This window comes from Grammomys surdaster, unplaced genomic scaffold, assembly GCF_004785775.1.
Source record: "Grammomys surdaster isolate TR1022 unplaced genomic scaffold, NIH_TR_1.0 125767, whole genome shotgun sequence".
Lineage (NCBI taxonomy): Eukaryota > Metazoa > Chordata > Mammalia > Rodentia > Muridae > Grammomys > Grammomys surdaster.
The window spans coordinates 2,663,766-2,681,332 of NW_021620598.1; the positions used below are offsets into that span (position 1 = coordinate 2,663,766).

General features: G+C 52.5%; 1 protein-coding gene across 3 annotated transcripts in view; it reads right to left on the reverse strand.

The window, feature by feature from the left end:
* The window catches only part of Wnt7b (Wnt family member 7B), a 46,775-nt gene that overhangs the window by 11,680 nt on the left and 17,528 nt on the right, over positions 1-17,567 (reverse strand). For all 3 annotated transcript variants that reach the window (XM_028788771.1, XM_028788772.1, XM_028788770.1), the window contains exon 2: positions 11,734-11,960. In XM_028788771.1, the coding sequence (XP_028644604.1) occupies positions 11,734-11,960 (227 nt within the window). The remainder of the gene's footprint in view (positions 1-11,733; positions 11,961-17,567) is intronic.

Below are 17,567 nucleotides of genomic sequence, written 5' to 3' on the forward strand. Positions count from 1 at the left end.
AAATGGTAGTTTGTGGAGAAGAACACCCATGTGAGGTCAAACAAGAGGGCTGAGTGTGGGTCGTGGGCTGAGGATACCTGCAACCCGCTAGCATGCTGCAAGTGTTTGAGTGTTGAACAAGGCCTGGATGCTCGCTCAGTGGGCTTGGTAACTTGCCCCAGGCTATAGCATGCCCAGGTGTTGACTATGAAGGGAGGAGTGAGTCTAGGCTTCCCCATCCCTCCTGGAGCCATAGCTGGGGCTGCCCAAGGCTCTACCCTGCTCCCTCCAGGAGAGAACAAGGAGTACTGACTCAGAGAGCTTATCCTTTTCAGATGCAGACAGCCAGAGCTCAAGGACCTAGTTCAACAACTCTTAATTGCTCCCAAGATCACTGAGATGGATTCCAGGGTCCTGCCCTGGTCCCCAAACTCTGACAGCCTATCCTCTCCCAGCGTGAGCTGTAGCTTAACATGGTCAGGGTGAAGGGTGCTCATCCGTAGATGGGAACTCTATGTGAAGAGGGGAACCCACAGCTCCCTGCCTCCTGTCTGGCAACAGTGGTAACTCTGCCTTTGGTGACTGTCAATATCCCCATGGCAAAGGCTCTGGATGCAGCTGGGATGCCAGCCCTGTCCCAGAGTGTATCCTGGAGGCAGGTAGAGCTTCCTCTGGACAACGTTTGGGTCAGCTTTCCTATGCTTCCTACATCCAAGGCCCTCTCCCATGTCCTCAGCCATGGGTGGATCTGGTTATCTTATTTTATCTTTCCAACATTCCTAAGAATGGGTTATTTTAATTGGACATATTTCCCAGATAGGAAGACTGGGCCTCCAGGTGGTAAACAATTTCCTCCAGACAGTGGCTACTGCCTGGGCTCAGGCAGTTTGTTCTAGGTGATTTGATGGCAGGGAGAGAGATCAAGGGAATGAGGCTAGCATGCACGCCTTGTGTGACCACCAGCTGTTCGGAGAAGACATCTGGCTCACAGAGACCTAGGGGTCCTTTGGGATCGGAGACTATTCCCATTCAGGTCTGTACCATTAAGCACTGGGGCTCCCAGTCTCCCTAGAAAACACCAGAGATGGATGAGGAGGGTTTACAGTAGCCACCCCTTATTTCTGGCTTTCCAGAGTCCTTGGATGGGTTTCTAAGTCTTGATGGTCCTTGGGGGACTAGGATGATATAGAGCCCTGCCCCCACCCCTTCCCCTACCTATGGCATTTGGATACATCAAAGCAAGCACCATTAGCTGAGGGGCTCTGGCCAATAAAGAGGAAAAGCAGAGAGGGCCTGCAGAGAGGCTTGGAGCAGTGAAGGCAGAGGAACACTGGGCTTGAAGTTGCTCCAGGCTGGGGATGGGGTGGGCAAACTACAACTTTTCTAGAAGCCCATGTCTCCCATCTGCCTTGTGGAAACACTCCCCTGCCCCTCGTCCTGGAGCTGGCTCTGGGAGCAAAGAGAACCAGCGCCACTACCCCTATCAATAAGAAGGAGAGGAGGGCTGGGCGGTGGTGGCGCACGCCTTTAATCCCAGCACTTGGGAGGCAGAGGCAGGTGGATTTCTGAGTTCAAGAGTTCGAGGCTAGCCTGGTCTACAGAGTGAGTTCCAGGACAGCTAGGGCTACACAGAGAAACCCTGTCTCGAAAAAGCCAAAAAAAAAAAAAAAAAAAAAAAAAAAAAAAAAAAAGAAGGAGAGGAGGTCTAAGGCTAGTAGAGGAATCACAGGATAGCCAGGCGCTTCTCAAGATCCAGTGAGGCTGGCCAAGAACACCCTTCTCTAGGACTGGTACTTTCAGCATTGCCCAGCAGTCTCCTGTCTTCACCCTAAGTGGGCCTATCAGGGGAGCAGCCCCTGAAACCATGTGGGTAAACCACAGCTGCAGAGCAGGGGCTGGCCCAGCCACAGGAGTACTGCCCAGTTCAGTGTTCCCCTTAGGTTATTCAAACTTGCCTTCACTGAGCCCATGGGCTCCCCACCCAGCTGGCACAGGCTGGGCTCATAGACAATACACACAGCCTCTGCCTGCCACATGCCTACAGCGTGAAACTAGAGCTGAGTCTCCACTGCCTGGTGTCCCCTCTCATTGACCCCCCAGAGAACCCCACTGGGCAGAGCTAATGGGCCTGCTTGCCAGAGCAGAGGGAGGACAGGGCCCCTGCCTCAGGGCAGAGCTGAGGCTACCCTACCCCCAGACCTATCACTCAAGCTACCTGCCACTTCTTGGCATCTACTTGGGCCACACACTATTTTTAGAATGCTATAAATGCCAGAATCGAGCTCACAATGACCCCATGGGCTACACTGGGGAGGCCATGCTACAAAAGCCCTTGGCTGTCTCTCAGAAGAGTTCTGGGAAGGGCCTTGAGCACCTTAAGCAAGGAGATGGACTGACGCCCAGAGAAGGACAGTGTACTGCCCAATATTCAGGACCTAGTGGAGCCAGGGCTCACAGGCCAAAGCCACTAAAGTCAGACGTCAAAGGTCTGGAGTCACCCAGGGCCTAGAATCCTTCTAGAAGTCCAGACCTAAAATTGGCTACTTGGGTAATGCTGGCCCAGCCAAGGAGTCTTCCTGTGTCTCTGTGGCCACATACAGACCCCCAGACAGGTTCCCCTAATCTTCATACCCACATATGTCACACACACAGGGTCTCCGTGGTATGCACATGCTTAAGCAACCCCGTGTGGTGTGTGTGTATCACGTGTCCACATGCATGTATTTGGGTGTGCATGCTATTCTGTTTGAACTCAGCACTTAGGAGTATGTGAGAAGGCAGGTGCCTGTGTGACCCCTGTGCGACCTTGCTGCTCCTCTTTAAAAACAACATTGTCTTCCAGTCACTAATAAAAAAGCAACCAATTTAAAATGGGCAAAGAAGGGGCAGAGCACTTGCCTAGCATGCAGGAGGCCTTAGGTTTCATTCACAGGACTGGAGGGGGGGGGCATCGGAGAAGGGAGTGTGTGGACAAAGACTCTGAAGAGATGTCTCCCACAAAGAGTATGAAAATGGCCAACAGACACATGAGAAGATACTTAGTGCCCAGTGTCATTAGCAAACTAAATCACAGCGAAATGCAGCTCATACTCGCCAGGATGGTGGGAGTCAAAGACCACTAAGACCACATGCTGATGAGGGCCTGAAGCTTCAGAGCCTTGGACACTGCTGCTGGGCATGTGAAATGGGAAGTGACCAGGGAAAAGTCTGGCAGGTCCCTGGAAACGGAATGGTCAAGCTTCCTGATGCAGCAACCACAAGGCTAGGTATCTGTAGGAAATGAAGCCACACCCTCAGAATCCCAGACATAAATGTTCATGGTGGAAACAGCCCAAGGATGTGTCAAGGATGGGTGCAGAAGATGTGGTACGGTGAGGCTGGAGAGATGGTTTGGAGAACAGAGGGTCCACGTTGCATGGTACAACTGCCTGTAACTCGGGCACCAGGGAATCAACACCTCTGGCCTCCCAGGGCATCTGCACTCATGTACACACAAGCACACACACACAAACACACACACACAAACATATACACACAAACACACACACACACAATTTTTTTTTTTTTTTGAGACAGGAGCTCACTATGTAGTTCTGGCTGTCCTGGAACTCACTCTGTAGACCAGGCTGACTGAAATTCACAAAGATCCTCCTGCCTCTGCCTCCTAAGTGCTGGGATTAAAAATGTGTTCCACTACGCCTGGCTTCACATATAAGAAAGAAAGAAAGAAAGAAAGAAAGAAAGAAAGAAAGAAAGAAAGAAAGAAAGAAAGAAAGAAAGAAAGAAAGAAAGGAAGGAAGGAAGGAAGGAAGGGAGGAAGGAAGGAAAGAAGAAAGGAAGGAAGGAAGAAGAAAAAGGAAAGTAAATGCAGTATACCCATACAACAGATTGTTACTTAGTCTTCAAAGAGAAGTGGCGCTAACCTAAAGTCCTGGCATTGCTGGGGATAGGAGGGTGGGGCCTAGCAACTCAAGGCCCAGAGTTTCTTCTGGGGCTGAGAAAATATTTAAGATCAATGGTGATGGTGGCCATGCTGTGAGACTCCAGACCTGTATGTGCACCGCCCACAGAGCTGTATGGCTGGCTGCAGCCTGTCACAGAAGCGACACGTGATGGTCTGAAGGGTTCTACACACCTGTCCTTCTCAGTGTGAGTCCTCATGGGACTCTGTCGGTGCCAGCTAGGTACTCAGCTATCCATAAAGACTTGAAGCTGAGAAGCCAAGCTGGTGACTAGCCCGAGGGCACACATCATGTGATCCACTGAGCTGGAGTCTGAGTAAGGGACACCTGAGTTTCACTGGCCCTGAGGCCTAAGTGCCAGACCGGAAAACCTGCACACCCCACCTCCTGCCTTAGACCAGGGACCCCGTACACTTATGTCGGTCCAGTATCTCTCCATCACAAACTGTGTCACAGCCTGTGTGTCCCACACCACCAAGCACAGCCCTGCTCCTGGCCAGACCATCCAGAGTCCTGAAGAGACAACTATAGTTCCTCCATCTTTCAGAAGGCTAAGCATGGGAGTGGGGGATGCTGACCCAGGGCAAACAGGTTAGATGGGGCTCCTAGCTGTGAGGCAGGGGCAGCAGTCAGACTGTGCAGGGGTCAGCTGGAGGGCAGTGGAGGGACTGGGCAGGGACAGGCAGGGAACGAAGCAGGAGCTAAGTCCTAAATGGTAGAAAAGAAAGACAAGCAAAGGCCTGAGCACCTGTGCTTCAGACAATGCCAGTCCTGAGGAGAAATGAACTGAGCACCCAACGTTTATCCCAGGAAAGCAGTGATGGTTTTCAGGGGCTTCCACACTACTGTTCTTGGAAGAGAATCAGGAAGATTTAAGGCTTTCTTCTGAGAAGACAGGGCATCCTTGGAGGTGTGGCTCTGATCTAAGCTGAATGGAACCCTCTGGGCAGCTGTAGGGGTTTGGAGACAGCAAGGACAGGCAGGTACAAGGGTGCCTGTGGGTGAGCTAATGGGATCAACAAGGGGTGAGGGGGATAGAAGACTCCAGAAGACCACCAATGTAGTGTAGGAGCCACTAGTGGAGGACATGACCAAGGGGGAGATGAGTCTTGGGGAATCGAAGGAAATCTTAGCTGTGGGATTGTAAAGGGTCTGAAGACAGGAGGGGAAGAGCCTGCTACACAGACTTAGTCCCCACTACCAGCACCACCAAAGCCAGCCCCAGAGACCACTGGCTCTGCGCTACATGCCCCTGGCCAGACCTTCCACTCTTAGGCCTCAGTGTTCCTAGGTGCTATGGGTCCCCTTTAGTATCTCTTTCAAAAAGGGTAGCAGTACTCTTATGAACCTTCTAGGAAGATTCCTAGGCTGCAGTAGGCAGGCACATGAGACAGTGGGTCTGGGCAGTGGGACATGGTGGGTGATCTCCCTGCTGAGCCAAGATCCCTTCCCCCACCCCAGCCTCCCAGGTCTCCAGTATCCTCCTAAGTCTAGAACCGAGCAGGGAGTACGCTGTCTCCAGCCGAGTCAGTCTACAACTAGAAATTGAGACTTTCAGAGATAAGGACCTCCCTGGATCCGTGGTAACTCCTTATGTCCCTGGCCAGTCAACGGGTATAGTGCCTACATGCAGAGAGACCTCAGTCTGAACAGGGTTCAGAAGTTGGGCACAGAAGTTGGGAATGGAAAGGCTAGAGAATCAGAGCAGTGTCCAGTATGTCCCTTACGGCTGCCCATACCCCAGCCCGGCCACTCAGCCCTAGTGTGGACACAGTGCCCAAGGGTCTAAGTGTAAAACCTGCCCAAGTAGATATCAAGCCTGCACCCTAGCACCCAGAGCCTTGGGCTAGGGACATCTGTGTGCAGCAGGGGGTGGGTGGAGAGAGAACAGATAGCAGGGGGGATCTCCAGGCTCTGCCCAGTGCAGGTTAGGCAGGCTGCCTCGAACCTGTGCTTACTTCTGCCCCAGTAAAATGAGGTGATACCAAATGCCCCTTGAAGAGGCTTCTGGTAGTAGAGTAATGCAGGGGGGGGTATCACGTGTGCCAGGGCTTGAGTACCACAGAGGAATTAGGTGACATACTGTATGTGCAGCAGGTACCATGCCTCTCAGAGTGGATCTGACCCTGGGCCTGCATAAGTGTTGTGTATCCCATGTGTGAGTGAGCAAGGAATATGCGTGTGTACATGTGTGAGTGGGTGTTTGTGTGTGTGCATGTATATGTGTGTCAGTGCATATGTGTGCGTGAGTATGAGTGTGTGTGCATGTGTGCGTGTGTGTACACGTGTGTGTGAGTGTATGTGTGTATGTGTGTGTATGTGTGTGCATGTGTGTGACTGTGTGTATGTGTACACGCACATTCGTCTATATGCACACAGATATGTAGTAAGCTCCTGAGTATGCATGCGTGTATAAGTAGGTGTGTGCGAGTCTGTGAGTGTGTTTGTACATACATACATTTGCGAGCACGTACAGATGTAATTGATAGGAGCATATGACTCTTTGTGTGTGTGTGTGTGTGTGTGTGTATGTTTCTATGTGCCTATCTGTCCTTCTCTATCTCTCTGTGTCCCTCTGTCCCCTCTGGCTCCCACCCCACCCGGCCCCACCCCGCCTGGCTGAGTCAGTGTCTCCACTCTAAGCTCCTCGCTGCCGTTGTCATAAACAGAGCACCGGGGAAAGGCCTGCCAGGTCCGAACATGCAGGCCTGCCTGCGCCCCAGGCTTTTGTTCCGACCCAGGGTGGCCCGCACATGCTGCTGTACAGCCCTGGAGATAGTGCCCCAATTGGGGGCACTGGGCCCAGAGGACAAGACCTGGCTATATGACAAAGGGACAGGGGTCAGAGTCCTGGGGTCTGTGTCTCTGTGGATCTTGTAGAGATACTGAGGGAAGACAGAAGGACCTTGGACAGCCGTAGCCTCTCATCCATAGTGCCTTGGGATAGGGTTAGCTACCTCCCATTTCTCCCTCCTTCAGGGCTGCTGACAAAACCACCTCTGAGAGAAGTGGGGGTTTAGCCTCAGCCTCTTCTGGCACAGGAGAGAAAACTGAGGCCCCAAGGACACGACTCTATACTCAAGGTCACCTGGATGAGCTAGACCACTGGCCCAGGAAAGATCTCCCCTTTCCAGGCCTCACCCTGACTATACTCCTGGCGGTGCCTGCTAACAAGGTGAAAATTCCAGTTCTGGACAAGTTCCAGGTGGCCTCTGAGGGGCTGAAGGATGGCCCAGTCCACCACACCCAGCTGCTTGAGGCTGCAGAGCTCGGTGACAGTGACAGAATGGTCCTCTGGGTGCAGCTCTCTCATCTGTGAGCTGCCTTTCCAAGTAGAGATGGAGTCTAGCCAGTAGCCTGGGGTTTCCTCACATCCCAGGCCAGTAACTGACTTCCAACCTCCCGATAGTTCTTAGTGTCCAGGACACTGGGATTCTACGCATAAGAAATGTCTGTTCTGCTGCCTTGGCTGGCCCTGGTGACAGGATCTACGGGACAGTAATTTGAGATGCTCAAACCAAGTCTGAAAACCTCAAGGCTAGGGTCTCTTTAGAACTGCCATCTTCCTGCCCATCTCAGTTCACTCGGGGTGCCCTGGGCAGAGCCCTGGGCAGAACATAGCAGGTATCCAATGCTAGCAAGCTGAACCACCACAGTAGTTAATAATGGCAGCTACCCTCACACCGCCCTGATGTGTCTTACACTACTGTATATTCAGTGGAAGCACACCTGTTAGCAGAGCCCTACAGCCATGGAGAAGCTAAGGCAGCCGATGGCCTTCTGGGGACAGTGTCCCCTGCCCCACAGGGGCTTGCTGAAAAAGCCCTAGCAGAGCAGCAAGGGCACGTGATGAGGAGCCACCCTCCTTCCCCAAAGGCCCTTGATTCTCAGATGATCTAAAACCAATCAATCGCCTGGGGGTCCTTGGCTGTCCCCCTGCTGTAACACTTGTGGACCTGGTTATAAGGATGCTGTCCTCCTAACAAAGCTCACTCAGAAAGCCAGCAGGAGTCAGCCTTGGTCTGCTCACGTGAGCTCAGATTAGGGGCAGCCCTTATGCCTGGTCATGTCTGAGACAGCACATGATGGGCAGAACTTTGCATTATGGAGCTAGGGACTGCAAACCACAATCCAGGCCAGGTTAGTGGGTCAGAGGCTCTGGGCTCAAGAGGAACTGGGGTTCATGTACCCTGTCTGCTCAGATTCTTCTGGATGCTCTGACCTCTTTGAAAGCTCATGGCATTCAGTGTCTTTCCCAGCCTGCCCTTCAGCCCCAACTCTCCCTCACCGATCCCCCAGCTTGCCCCACAAAGCACCTGCCCTTCAAGAAAAACACTTTCTGCTTCCTGGCTCAGGGCCTTGGCACATTCTGTTCTCTGGGTCTCCTTCCCTGATCTCCCCTCTGAGGAAGACTTTTCTGAAAGTCCTGGCTTTATTATGGTGACTGTTAGCAGCTCATGAACTTGCATAAGAGACCCCCCATTTCTAGCAGACCTCTCTGGAATATCCAGGTATCCCTACATGAACACTCTCATGCTTCACCTCTGTCCCTCCCCCATCTCAGGGAAGAGCACTTATAACGTATGCACCCCCGATGGAAGAGACCAGTTGGAAGAGCTCTAGGCCACCGACCTCTCTGGAGCCTTGTGGAAACAGTACTGGACAGGCTGGAAAGTAAAGAGTGTCAAGCATGGAATATCACAACAGCAGCAGGGAATCTAAAGACTGCCTTGACTTTTTCAAGTATGGATTCGATAGCGCTCTCAGCGTGCCAGACAAGACGAGTGCGGTGGTCATCTCGGGGGTATTGAGCATCCCAACCCTGGAGATACACAAGCACTTCTAACGGTGTTGGAGATGTGTAACTTTGCCAAGGGGCTTTGCTGTCTTCAGGAGGTTTCCCTTCAACATTCAAGTTTTAGGACTGATCCAAGGTCACAGGCAAGGCCTAAAGGGGGCTGTCTCACCATCCAGACCATTGCCCCTCTCGGGGACAATCATTAATTGGCCCCGCTTGAGAGGCTGCTCCCAGGAGAGCACCCCGGCTGCCTGCCAGCTCGCAGCCCAGCTTCCGGGCATGTCCAGGCATCCAGCAAGCCTCTCAAAGTGGCCAGCTCACAGTACAGCCAGCTTGCTGCTTTTGACTCCCAGCCACTGAGAAGGGAGAAGGAGCCTTCCCCTATAGGCAAAGCCCTTGCGGTTCCTGCCCTTGCTCCATCAGCTCGGCCTGTGGCCAGAGCTTCTCTGCTTGAGTACAGCAGGAAGCCACAGGAGGCTACGGCAGGGCAGCAAGACCCAGGCTGAGCTCCAGAAAGCCTGCCCATCCCCGGGGCAGGGAGGGCTAGGGACAGGCACAGGCTGACCCAGCTTCAGGGTGTGGGAAAAGCCCCCCCAGGAGGAAGACAGATAAACTATAAAGAAGTATAGCAGAGGGGAGAGGCCTCTCAGATTGAGAAACTGGGCTCAGGCAGAGAAACCAGATGTGGCTGGGGCTCTGGTTAGAGGGAAGCAAGGTGAGGTACTCCAGGCTTAGAAGTTATCTGTACCTTAGGGCAGCAGAGAGCTTCTGAAAAGATTTAACACCACTGGTTTTTATTGTTGGCCGTGGATTAGATACAGTCTCATGTAGATTTGGTGGGCCAGTAGCTGGCAAAGGTGGAGATGCCAGGCCCTTCCTGCAACATCCTGACTTAGGAGGTGCTGGGGAATCAGACCCAGGTCCTTTGGTGTACTAGGCCAGATGTCTACCCATAGGACAGAGAGGAAAGAACACACACAGAGTGGCTGCTGTCTGACCCGATAACTGGATGTGTGACGGGCAGGAGGTATTCACAACCTCCAGGGGAAGAGCAGAGAGAGAAGCAGCCCCCACAGAGATCAAAGGGTAGGGTAGAGGGGTGGAGAGTGGAAATGACATCAAGTGGTCAGGTGGGTAGGGGGAGCCATGCAGAAAAGCCAAAGTGTCCGTGGGTCACTGAGACTCAGAGCATCAGGGGACAATGAGCTGTCAGGGGGTTGTGAGAGAGTCCTGCACGTGTGCCTGGGATGAGGAACTTATCCAGGCCTAGGCAAAAGACAGCTAGAGGCAGAAAAGGACTCAGGTTGGTGAATCAAGATGGAAGCCAGGGAATGGTGACAATTAGCAACACATAGGGCACCAATGACTTGGACAAGCAGCTACGTGGAACAGACAGTTGTGGGCCAGGTCATCAGGAAGCCTGTCAGGGCGCTGAAATGTTCCTGAAGGCAGGATGAAGGGCCAGGTTCTCCCTAGGAGAAGCACCTGAGGCAGGAGTGAATGGCTGTCTCCAGAGTAGGGGACACAAAGAGTGGGGAGCAGAGACTGTTGAACAACAGCTGCAATAATAGCAGCCTGGTCCCCAAGGGAGCAAGGGGCAGAAGGACACAGGCCAGCCCTGCCTCAGTGTCCTTCCTGAGGACAGAGCTGTGCTCCTCCTGGCTGCTGGTGGGCCCAAGGCCATTTCCCAAGTGTCAGAAGGGGACACGGTGAGGTAAGGGGACAACTGTGGGGCCAGCATTACTCCTATACTCACAGAAGCCTCATACATGGCACTTGCAGAAGTGGGTGGGAAGCCACACAAGGCGGGTACCTCTGCCCACTACTGCCCTCCCCACCGTCCCCCCCCCCAGCTGGCACCTGGAGGGAGCAATCTACACTTGGGTGGCACAGCCCCGGGGAGGGGGCGGTGCCATGCTCCTGGCCGCACTAGGTGCCACCCACAGGCTGCTCACCACAAAGGGGCCCTAGGGAGTTTTCCTCTACACCACCTCCAGCCCCATGCTGGTGTTTTCATCCCTGAAGAGCAGACTCTGATTGAGTCCTGGGGCAGCTGCAGCCCCCTGGTGTATGGGGGACCCCATGGACCTGAAGGCTAGGCACCCAGCAAGCTTTGTACTGTTCTTCCAAATTATCTAGAGAAGGCAGCAAGGGTCACTGTCCCCGACCATGTGGAGCACACAGGATTTGTTGAACACCTACTGATTTCAGGTGTTGCATTCCTACTAAATTTTGGTGCTGAGACCCAGACAAGAGCCTATTAGCTCAGAGTTCACACTACAAATGAAGAAACAAAGGCTCAGAATAGTCCTGAGGGACATAGCCAAGGTCACACAGCTGGATTTGGATCCGGATACTCTCTGGAAATTTCCTTTAAGCCTCTTCCTAGCCCTGAGTAGGGTCCTCCCTTCAGCTTTGTCCATGAAATGTTGTGAAACGGGGCACCACGTAGCCCACACAGTGCTTCAAGGTCAGGCAGGCACCACCACAGATCCGAAGGGCTGTGCCCCCAGTAGCCAGCTCACCTCACATATTCTTGTAGCTGATCACTGTCTTCAAATGGAATCCCACCCCCTGCATCATCCAGATCCACCCCTGCACATGACACCTTCCTTTAGGGTGAGAGCCATCATACCGGAGCCTCCTATAGGCTCTGACTACTAGAATCACTCAGCAAGGAGCAGGTGGCATCTTATGGTCCTCTCTGGGTGAGCTGCAGACATCCAAAAGCCTCACAGGTTCCCCATGCTTTCCCAATGGCAGCCACAGAAAGAGATGCAGAGACCTGGGTACTTGAAGCTGCAGAATAGACCCATCCACTGCATCAGGTCCCCTTCCTCTGCTTCTATCTACACAGGTCACTGTGCCACTACTCCATAGCCCAGAGCTAGGACACTCATCCATACACACAGCCTGTGTGAGCTGTCTGGCCTGGACTTGGGTTGGCTGGTGGGTGACCCGGTCCCCAGCCCACAGGCCCAGAGACACCCTTACCTACTCGGAGCTCTTGCCCGAAGACAGTCTTCTCGCCCAGGGCGGAGCAGTTCCAGCGGCCGAATCGGAACTGGTGCTGGCACTCATCGATGCCCATCTGCGCCCCCTCCCCGATCACAATGATGGCATCGGGTCGGCTCTGGCAGATGGCACGCTGCCGTGGGGCCAGGCCAGGAATCTTGTTGCAGATGATGTTGGCTCCCAGGGCCACCACGGATGACAATGCTCTGCGGGGGTGGGGGGGTCAGGGGAGGGGAGGCAGAGAGAAGAAATGTGTTGAGAACCCCTCGGGTGGTCAGCTGTCCCCCACTGGCACCAAACACCTCCTCCACTGAGCCCCACCAACACTGGAAATGTTAGAACCGCAGACCAGTTCACACCTGCAGAAGCCACGATCCCCAGGCCTGAGTCAGACACACAGATCCTTCCGATCAGACAGCATCCCACCTGGGATCCGTCAGCCTTGGCACCGTTCCCAGCTGTCTTGGAGTTTCACACCCAACTCCCAGACCACTGGGCTTCCCTATCTGCTCCTTCTGAGCCCAAAGGGCACTTCCTCCAGTTCCCACCTGTGTGTGACCTTGAGAAGACACCGAGCCTAAGTTTCACATTCAGGGAATGGGTATAGACACCTGCAGCCCCCAGCATGCAAGCACAGACACACACCTGAAGTAGCCCAGCCCTTTCACGTCTAGATAAGTGGGTACACTGGGAAGAGACAGGAGCTGACATGAGATAAGCACCTACTGTGTGCTTAACTGGGCTCAAAGACTGTGGTTGCCTTTGTAATGACTCCTGGCAACTCCCAGGGAGGAAGCCTCTTGCCAAGTTCACTCTGAGCTTGGAGTATTATCAACACGGTTGTTTGTTTTTGTAATGAGGGGAAATTCGCATAACATAACATTAACCATTTAAAAATGTACAGCCCCGTGGCCTTTAACACACACATACAGTATTGTAGCCTCCGCCTCTATCAAGTTCCAGGCTTTTCTCCACATCCCAAAAGGAAACTCTGTACCCACGAGCAGGCACTCCCAGCCCCTCCTCCCCCAGCCCCCGGCAGCTACTAATCTGTCTCCGTTCCCACGGAGCTGCTGCCCGAGCTCGGACAGTCTGTGGAATCTTACAATACACGTGGTCTTTGGAGCCAGATTCCTTCCACTCAGTGAAACGCTTTCAAAGTTTATCCGAGTCCCAGCATATATCAGTGTCCTGTTCCTTTTAAAGGCTGAATAATATTCCATTTGTACACTGGGTCCCCACTTGTTGATCACTCCTCATGGATGGACATCTGACTCTATCTCTCAGCTGTGGCTATGAAGGTAAGCATGCCTGTTGTTGTCTGAGTCCCCGTTCAAGCACCCACCACTGGGAATGGACTTCCTGAGTCATCTGGCGGCTCTCTGACCCAAAGAATTGCTAAATGGTTTTCACAGTCATTGTACTGATCTTTCAGTTCTAGGCAGAGAAAGAGCATTAAGACAGAGGAGCAGACGGCAGTCCCCAGGTTAACAGCCAAGGATCGGGCTCAGTTGGTGGAGATCTGGCCTTCCACATACAAAAAGCCCTAAGCTCAATGCCTAGTAGCATATAAACTATGTGGTGGCTCACACCTGCAATCTCAGCACACTGAAAGTGGAGGCAGGAGAATCACTTCGAGGTCATTCTCAGCTCCTTAAAGTCAGCCTGGGCTATAATAGATCCAGTCTCAAAAACAACAAAAGTCTTTGGGTCTAAAACAGCAGACTGAGCCAGGTGGTGGTGGTGGTATACACCTTTAACCCCAGCACTACGGAGGCACAGAGGGGGAAGGTGGATCTCTGAATTCCAGGATGTTAGGATTACACAGAGAAATCATATGTGTGTGTGTGTATGTGTGTGTGTATTTATATATATATATAACAGGGAAGGGTTTGCTTAGCAAGGAAGCAGCAGTGCAGAGGAACCGCCAGGGCCTCCAAAGCTGACAGCGAGGCCTGTGGCTGTTCTTTAAGAACTCTGTGTTTTTCCAGGCCACCATACTCCCCAGGCAGCTGGGCAGTCTCCATGTGGCCTGAGCCCCCAGCATGTGCTGCAGCCCTGTGACACTCAATCTCTGTAGCACGCCCCGCCTGCTCTACCTGCTAATCTGGCCAAGACACCCCCTGGGTCTCCCATGACACAATGGGGTAAACACGCCCCAGGCTGGCGTTGAGGAAGGGCATCTGGGCGGGTGGGGCTGGGAGCGGGCTGGAATCTGGGGAATCCAGCCCAAAGTAACAGTAGAATCCTCGGGAAACCGAGCTGGGGAAACGAGATGGATGAGAACGCCATGGGCACTGCCACCACAGCAAAGCTGTCACTTCGGTACTAGATCTTAAGGGCACTTCTTGTTCCCAAGTTCCTCTGATAGGCTTGGACCTCATGCCTCGTCTGCCTACCTGGGAGACCGCTAAGACCAACAGGCTGAACTGTGGGGACCTTCAGGGGTGAGCCGATCCTAGGATCAACTGAGGACAGCAAGAAATCATTGCAGTGGTTCCTAGCCTACTCTCCCACCTACACACAGCTCTCTCTACCACCCAGATCTCCACAGCCAGAGCCTTTTTGTCATTGTTTTTGATACTAGGTCTGCTGTAACCCTTGTTCAATAGTCATCTGTAGCACCCCATTGCCCTCTGCCCAGAAATATAAGCCTGTGGGATTGGCTCTGATGATTCCTCCCTTCCGTCTTCACTGTCCACCTTGACTGTGGACATTGGTCATTGGTCCCTCTGTTAGCATATTGTCCCTCCTCTATGGTTCCTTCTGGAAATCTCTATTCTCCCTTCCAGGTGCGTCCCTTCCACAAGCCCTGGCATCAAAAAGGGGAACAGCGAACATTTGTTCTGAGAGTCGAATCTCATCCCTCTGTGCCCTGCTGATACTGTCTTTATGTCACTCCAAATGATAGATGCACCCCCAAAATGCCAAGTCCTGGCTGGTTCGGGTGCCCAAGAATGGCTGTGTAGGGGAAGGGCCCTCTCCAGCTCCCATAGGATGCATGAGGTACACAAACCACTTTTGGATTTCAGCAACCAGGCAACAACCCATTTTTGTAATGAACTTGCTATGCATGTTTGCCCGGAGACATGGTGGAAGCAAGCAGTGTGCACAGTGAAGTACAACCTCACCCGCCCTCCCAGAAATGCAAACCTCTGCACACTTGCCAGGACCCCTGTGAGCAACACTGAGAAGCTATAAAACACCACGTGCGGGTGAGGAGAGCGGGGAGCAGAGTCCTCCCACACCACAGCTTCTGTGGGCAGCATTTGGCAGAGAGTTAAAAGTCACACACAAAGCTGCCCGGAAATTCCATTTCTTGGCATAGATCCAAAAGAATTGAAGACAGGTGTTGAAACAAAACCTTCTGTACAAATGCTTCCAGCAACAATATTCACAGTAGCCAGAGGATGGAAATAACCCAATTCCCCATCAACGGATGAGTGGCTGAAAACAAAATGTGGTATGCCCACGCCATGAAGTATTATTCAGCCATGAAAAGGAATGAAGCACACACTCATGGCCCTGTATGGAAAAAGCTCAAAAAGATTATGCCATGGGAAAGAAGACAGATGCGGAATCCCAGATGTTACCTGAGTCCATTTTAAAGTAAAATCGAGAAGGAGCAAATCCACAGAGAGAGAAGAAAGACACATAAAGAGGATGGGGCAGAGACTGACTGCTGACTAACAGTGGAATTCCCATCTGAGTGATGGAGTTCTGTAGGCTGATGGTCCTGCGATGTTATGAAAACATGCAATGGCACCATTTTGTGCTTTAAGATGGACAGAATAGCAAATTTCATTTTATGTGCCACTTAAACACATTTAAAAAAAAAAAAGCCAACCAACCACAATTCACAAGACTCTATACGCCTCAAAGTAAGGGATCCATTGCAAGTAGGCTCTCACCAAATATGGGTGTTGGTGCTGCCAAGACAGGACTTCCACCTCCTCACCCCAATTTGTACCCACACACCCTTGCCAGTATGTGAATGAGAGCCTACAAGAAACATCGGCTAAGTGACCAGGTACGGTCACCGAATTTGAAGCTGACGGCAAACTGTCTTCCTTTGTGCCAGAGGGAATTCCACTGACAGTACTCAACATTCCCCTCTGAAGCCAGCCTCTGTGCTGTCCTCCCTGTCCCCCAACCCTGAAAGGACTCTGCTCTGAAAGGATGGGGGAGTGTGAGTGCTCTGTAAGGGTGCTGGAAGGTAAGTGCTCAGAGAGCCTGGGGGAGACAGGATTGGGAGGTCTCCAGTCCCATGCAGAGTCAGCACTGCACTTCCAGAGCTCAGAGGTGGAGGCCGAACTGTACACTGGGAAACCATGTAGAGTTGGCAAGCCCAGGGAGGGGTGGTGAGGTGGGGAGTGGGGCGTGGGGGTGGGTTGGGAGTTGGGGATGGGGTGAGGGCAAGGATTAGCCCTCCTTCCTTTCTTTTTTCAAATAATTCATTTTTTAATTTCTTATCTATTTTGTGTGGGGGTGGGGAGGGTGGTTGTGCCACAGCTCACATTCGGAGGTTGGAGGGCAACTTGTGAGAGTTGGTTCTTTCTTTTCACTGGATGGGTCCTGAAGATGAAAAGAGCAAACTCAGCAAACTCAGACTGTCAGGCTTGGTAGAAGCATCATTAACTAACTCTCTCTCTCTCTCTCTCTCTCTCTCTCTCTCTCTCTCTCACACACACACACACACACACACACACACACACACAGTGCCTTACTCTGTAACCCAAGCTGACCTTGAACTCACGCTATAATCCCTCCTTCAGCCTCAGTCTCCTTCAGTTGGAGTAGTAGGAGAGTGCCACCCTGTCACACTAGGCCTGTTTGGGTTTTGTTTTGTTGTCCTCAAAACCCAATCTAAGTCACTTCCTTGCTGAAAAGCATTCATTCATTCATTCATTCATTCATTCTTTATTCATTCATTCTTTATTCATCTGGGTGTATGGTAGAGAGGTCTAGTTACAGCTCTCCACATACTAACTCTTAGACACCAACCGATCATATTCCAAGTTCCTAGAACAGGTTAGACCATGGCCAATCCAAGGCTTTGGGACAGGGGAGTAGACTAAAGGCAGAGCCTGTGAGTGGGAAACATGGTTAAAATCCTAAAAACTAAGTAGTGGGTGCCAGCAGGAGGCTAGTGGCGTGTGGAGCCTGCTGGGGATTTTGGCAGTGGGATGACAGTATGCCTGGCACCCTTTCCAGGCCACCCTGCAGGTGGCCCCCAGCTCTCATCCCACAGTGGGAAAACCCTCTTCCCACCCAGCAGCTGCCTGCTCAGGTATCCAAGTGATCAGACCAGGGTGGGCCTGTGAGCAGGGAAGCCTGGCCGGGGGGTGGGGGGGTGCCTTTGTGGCTGACATTTTCCGTGGAAAAATTCTGTTCTGGGCTTGTCCCTCAAACTGCTCAGGGGCCCTAGGACATGGGCAGAGAGCCAGGAACAGCGGGCCACACTGGGAGCCTAAAAACCTTCCTCACCTCTTGCCTGGATCAGGCTCCTGAAAAAGATCCCAGAGGAGCTGTGGACAAGTCCTCCAGGTTCATACCAGAGGCCAGCAGAGGCCAGGGGGACCTGAGACTCTGGGTTTAGGCTCGGTACTGTGTCAGGAGGACTTCCCTGGACAACAAGAAGACCTTTCTACCTACCAGAAGCTTAAGGGAACGGGACTGCCTTCAGGATGGGGGCCTTGAGGAGGGAGTGGAGTGTAGTAGGATACTTATTCTGCTACATTGTATTCGCAGTGGAGCTCGGTGATTAGGCAGTAGAAGAGGAGGTGGAGCTGGGAGAGAAAGACAGAAAGGGG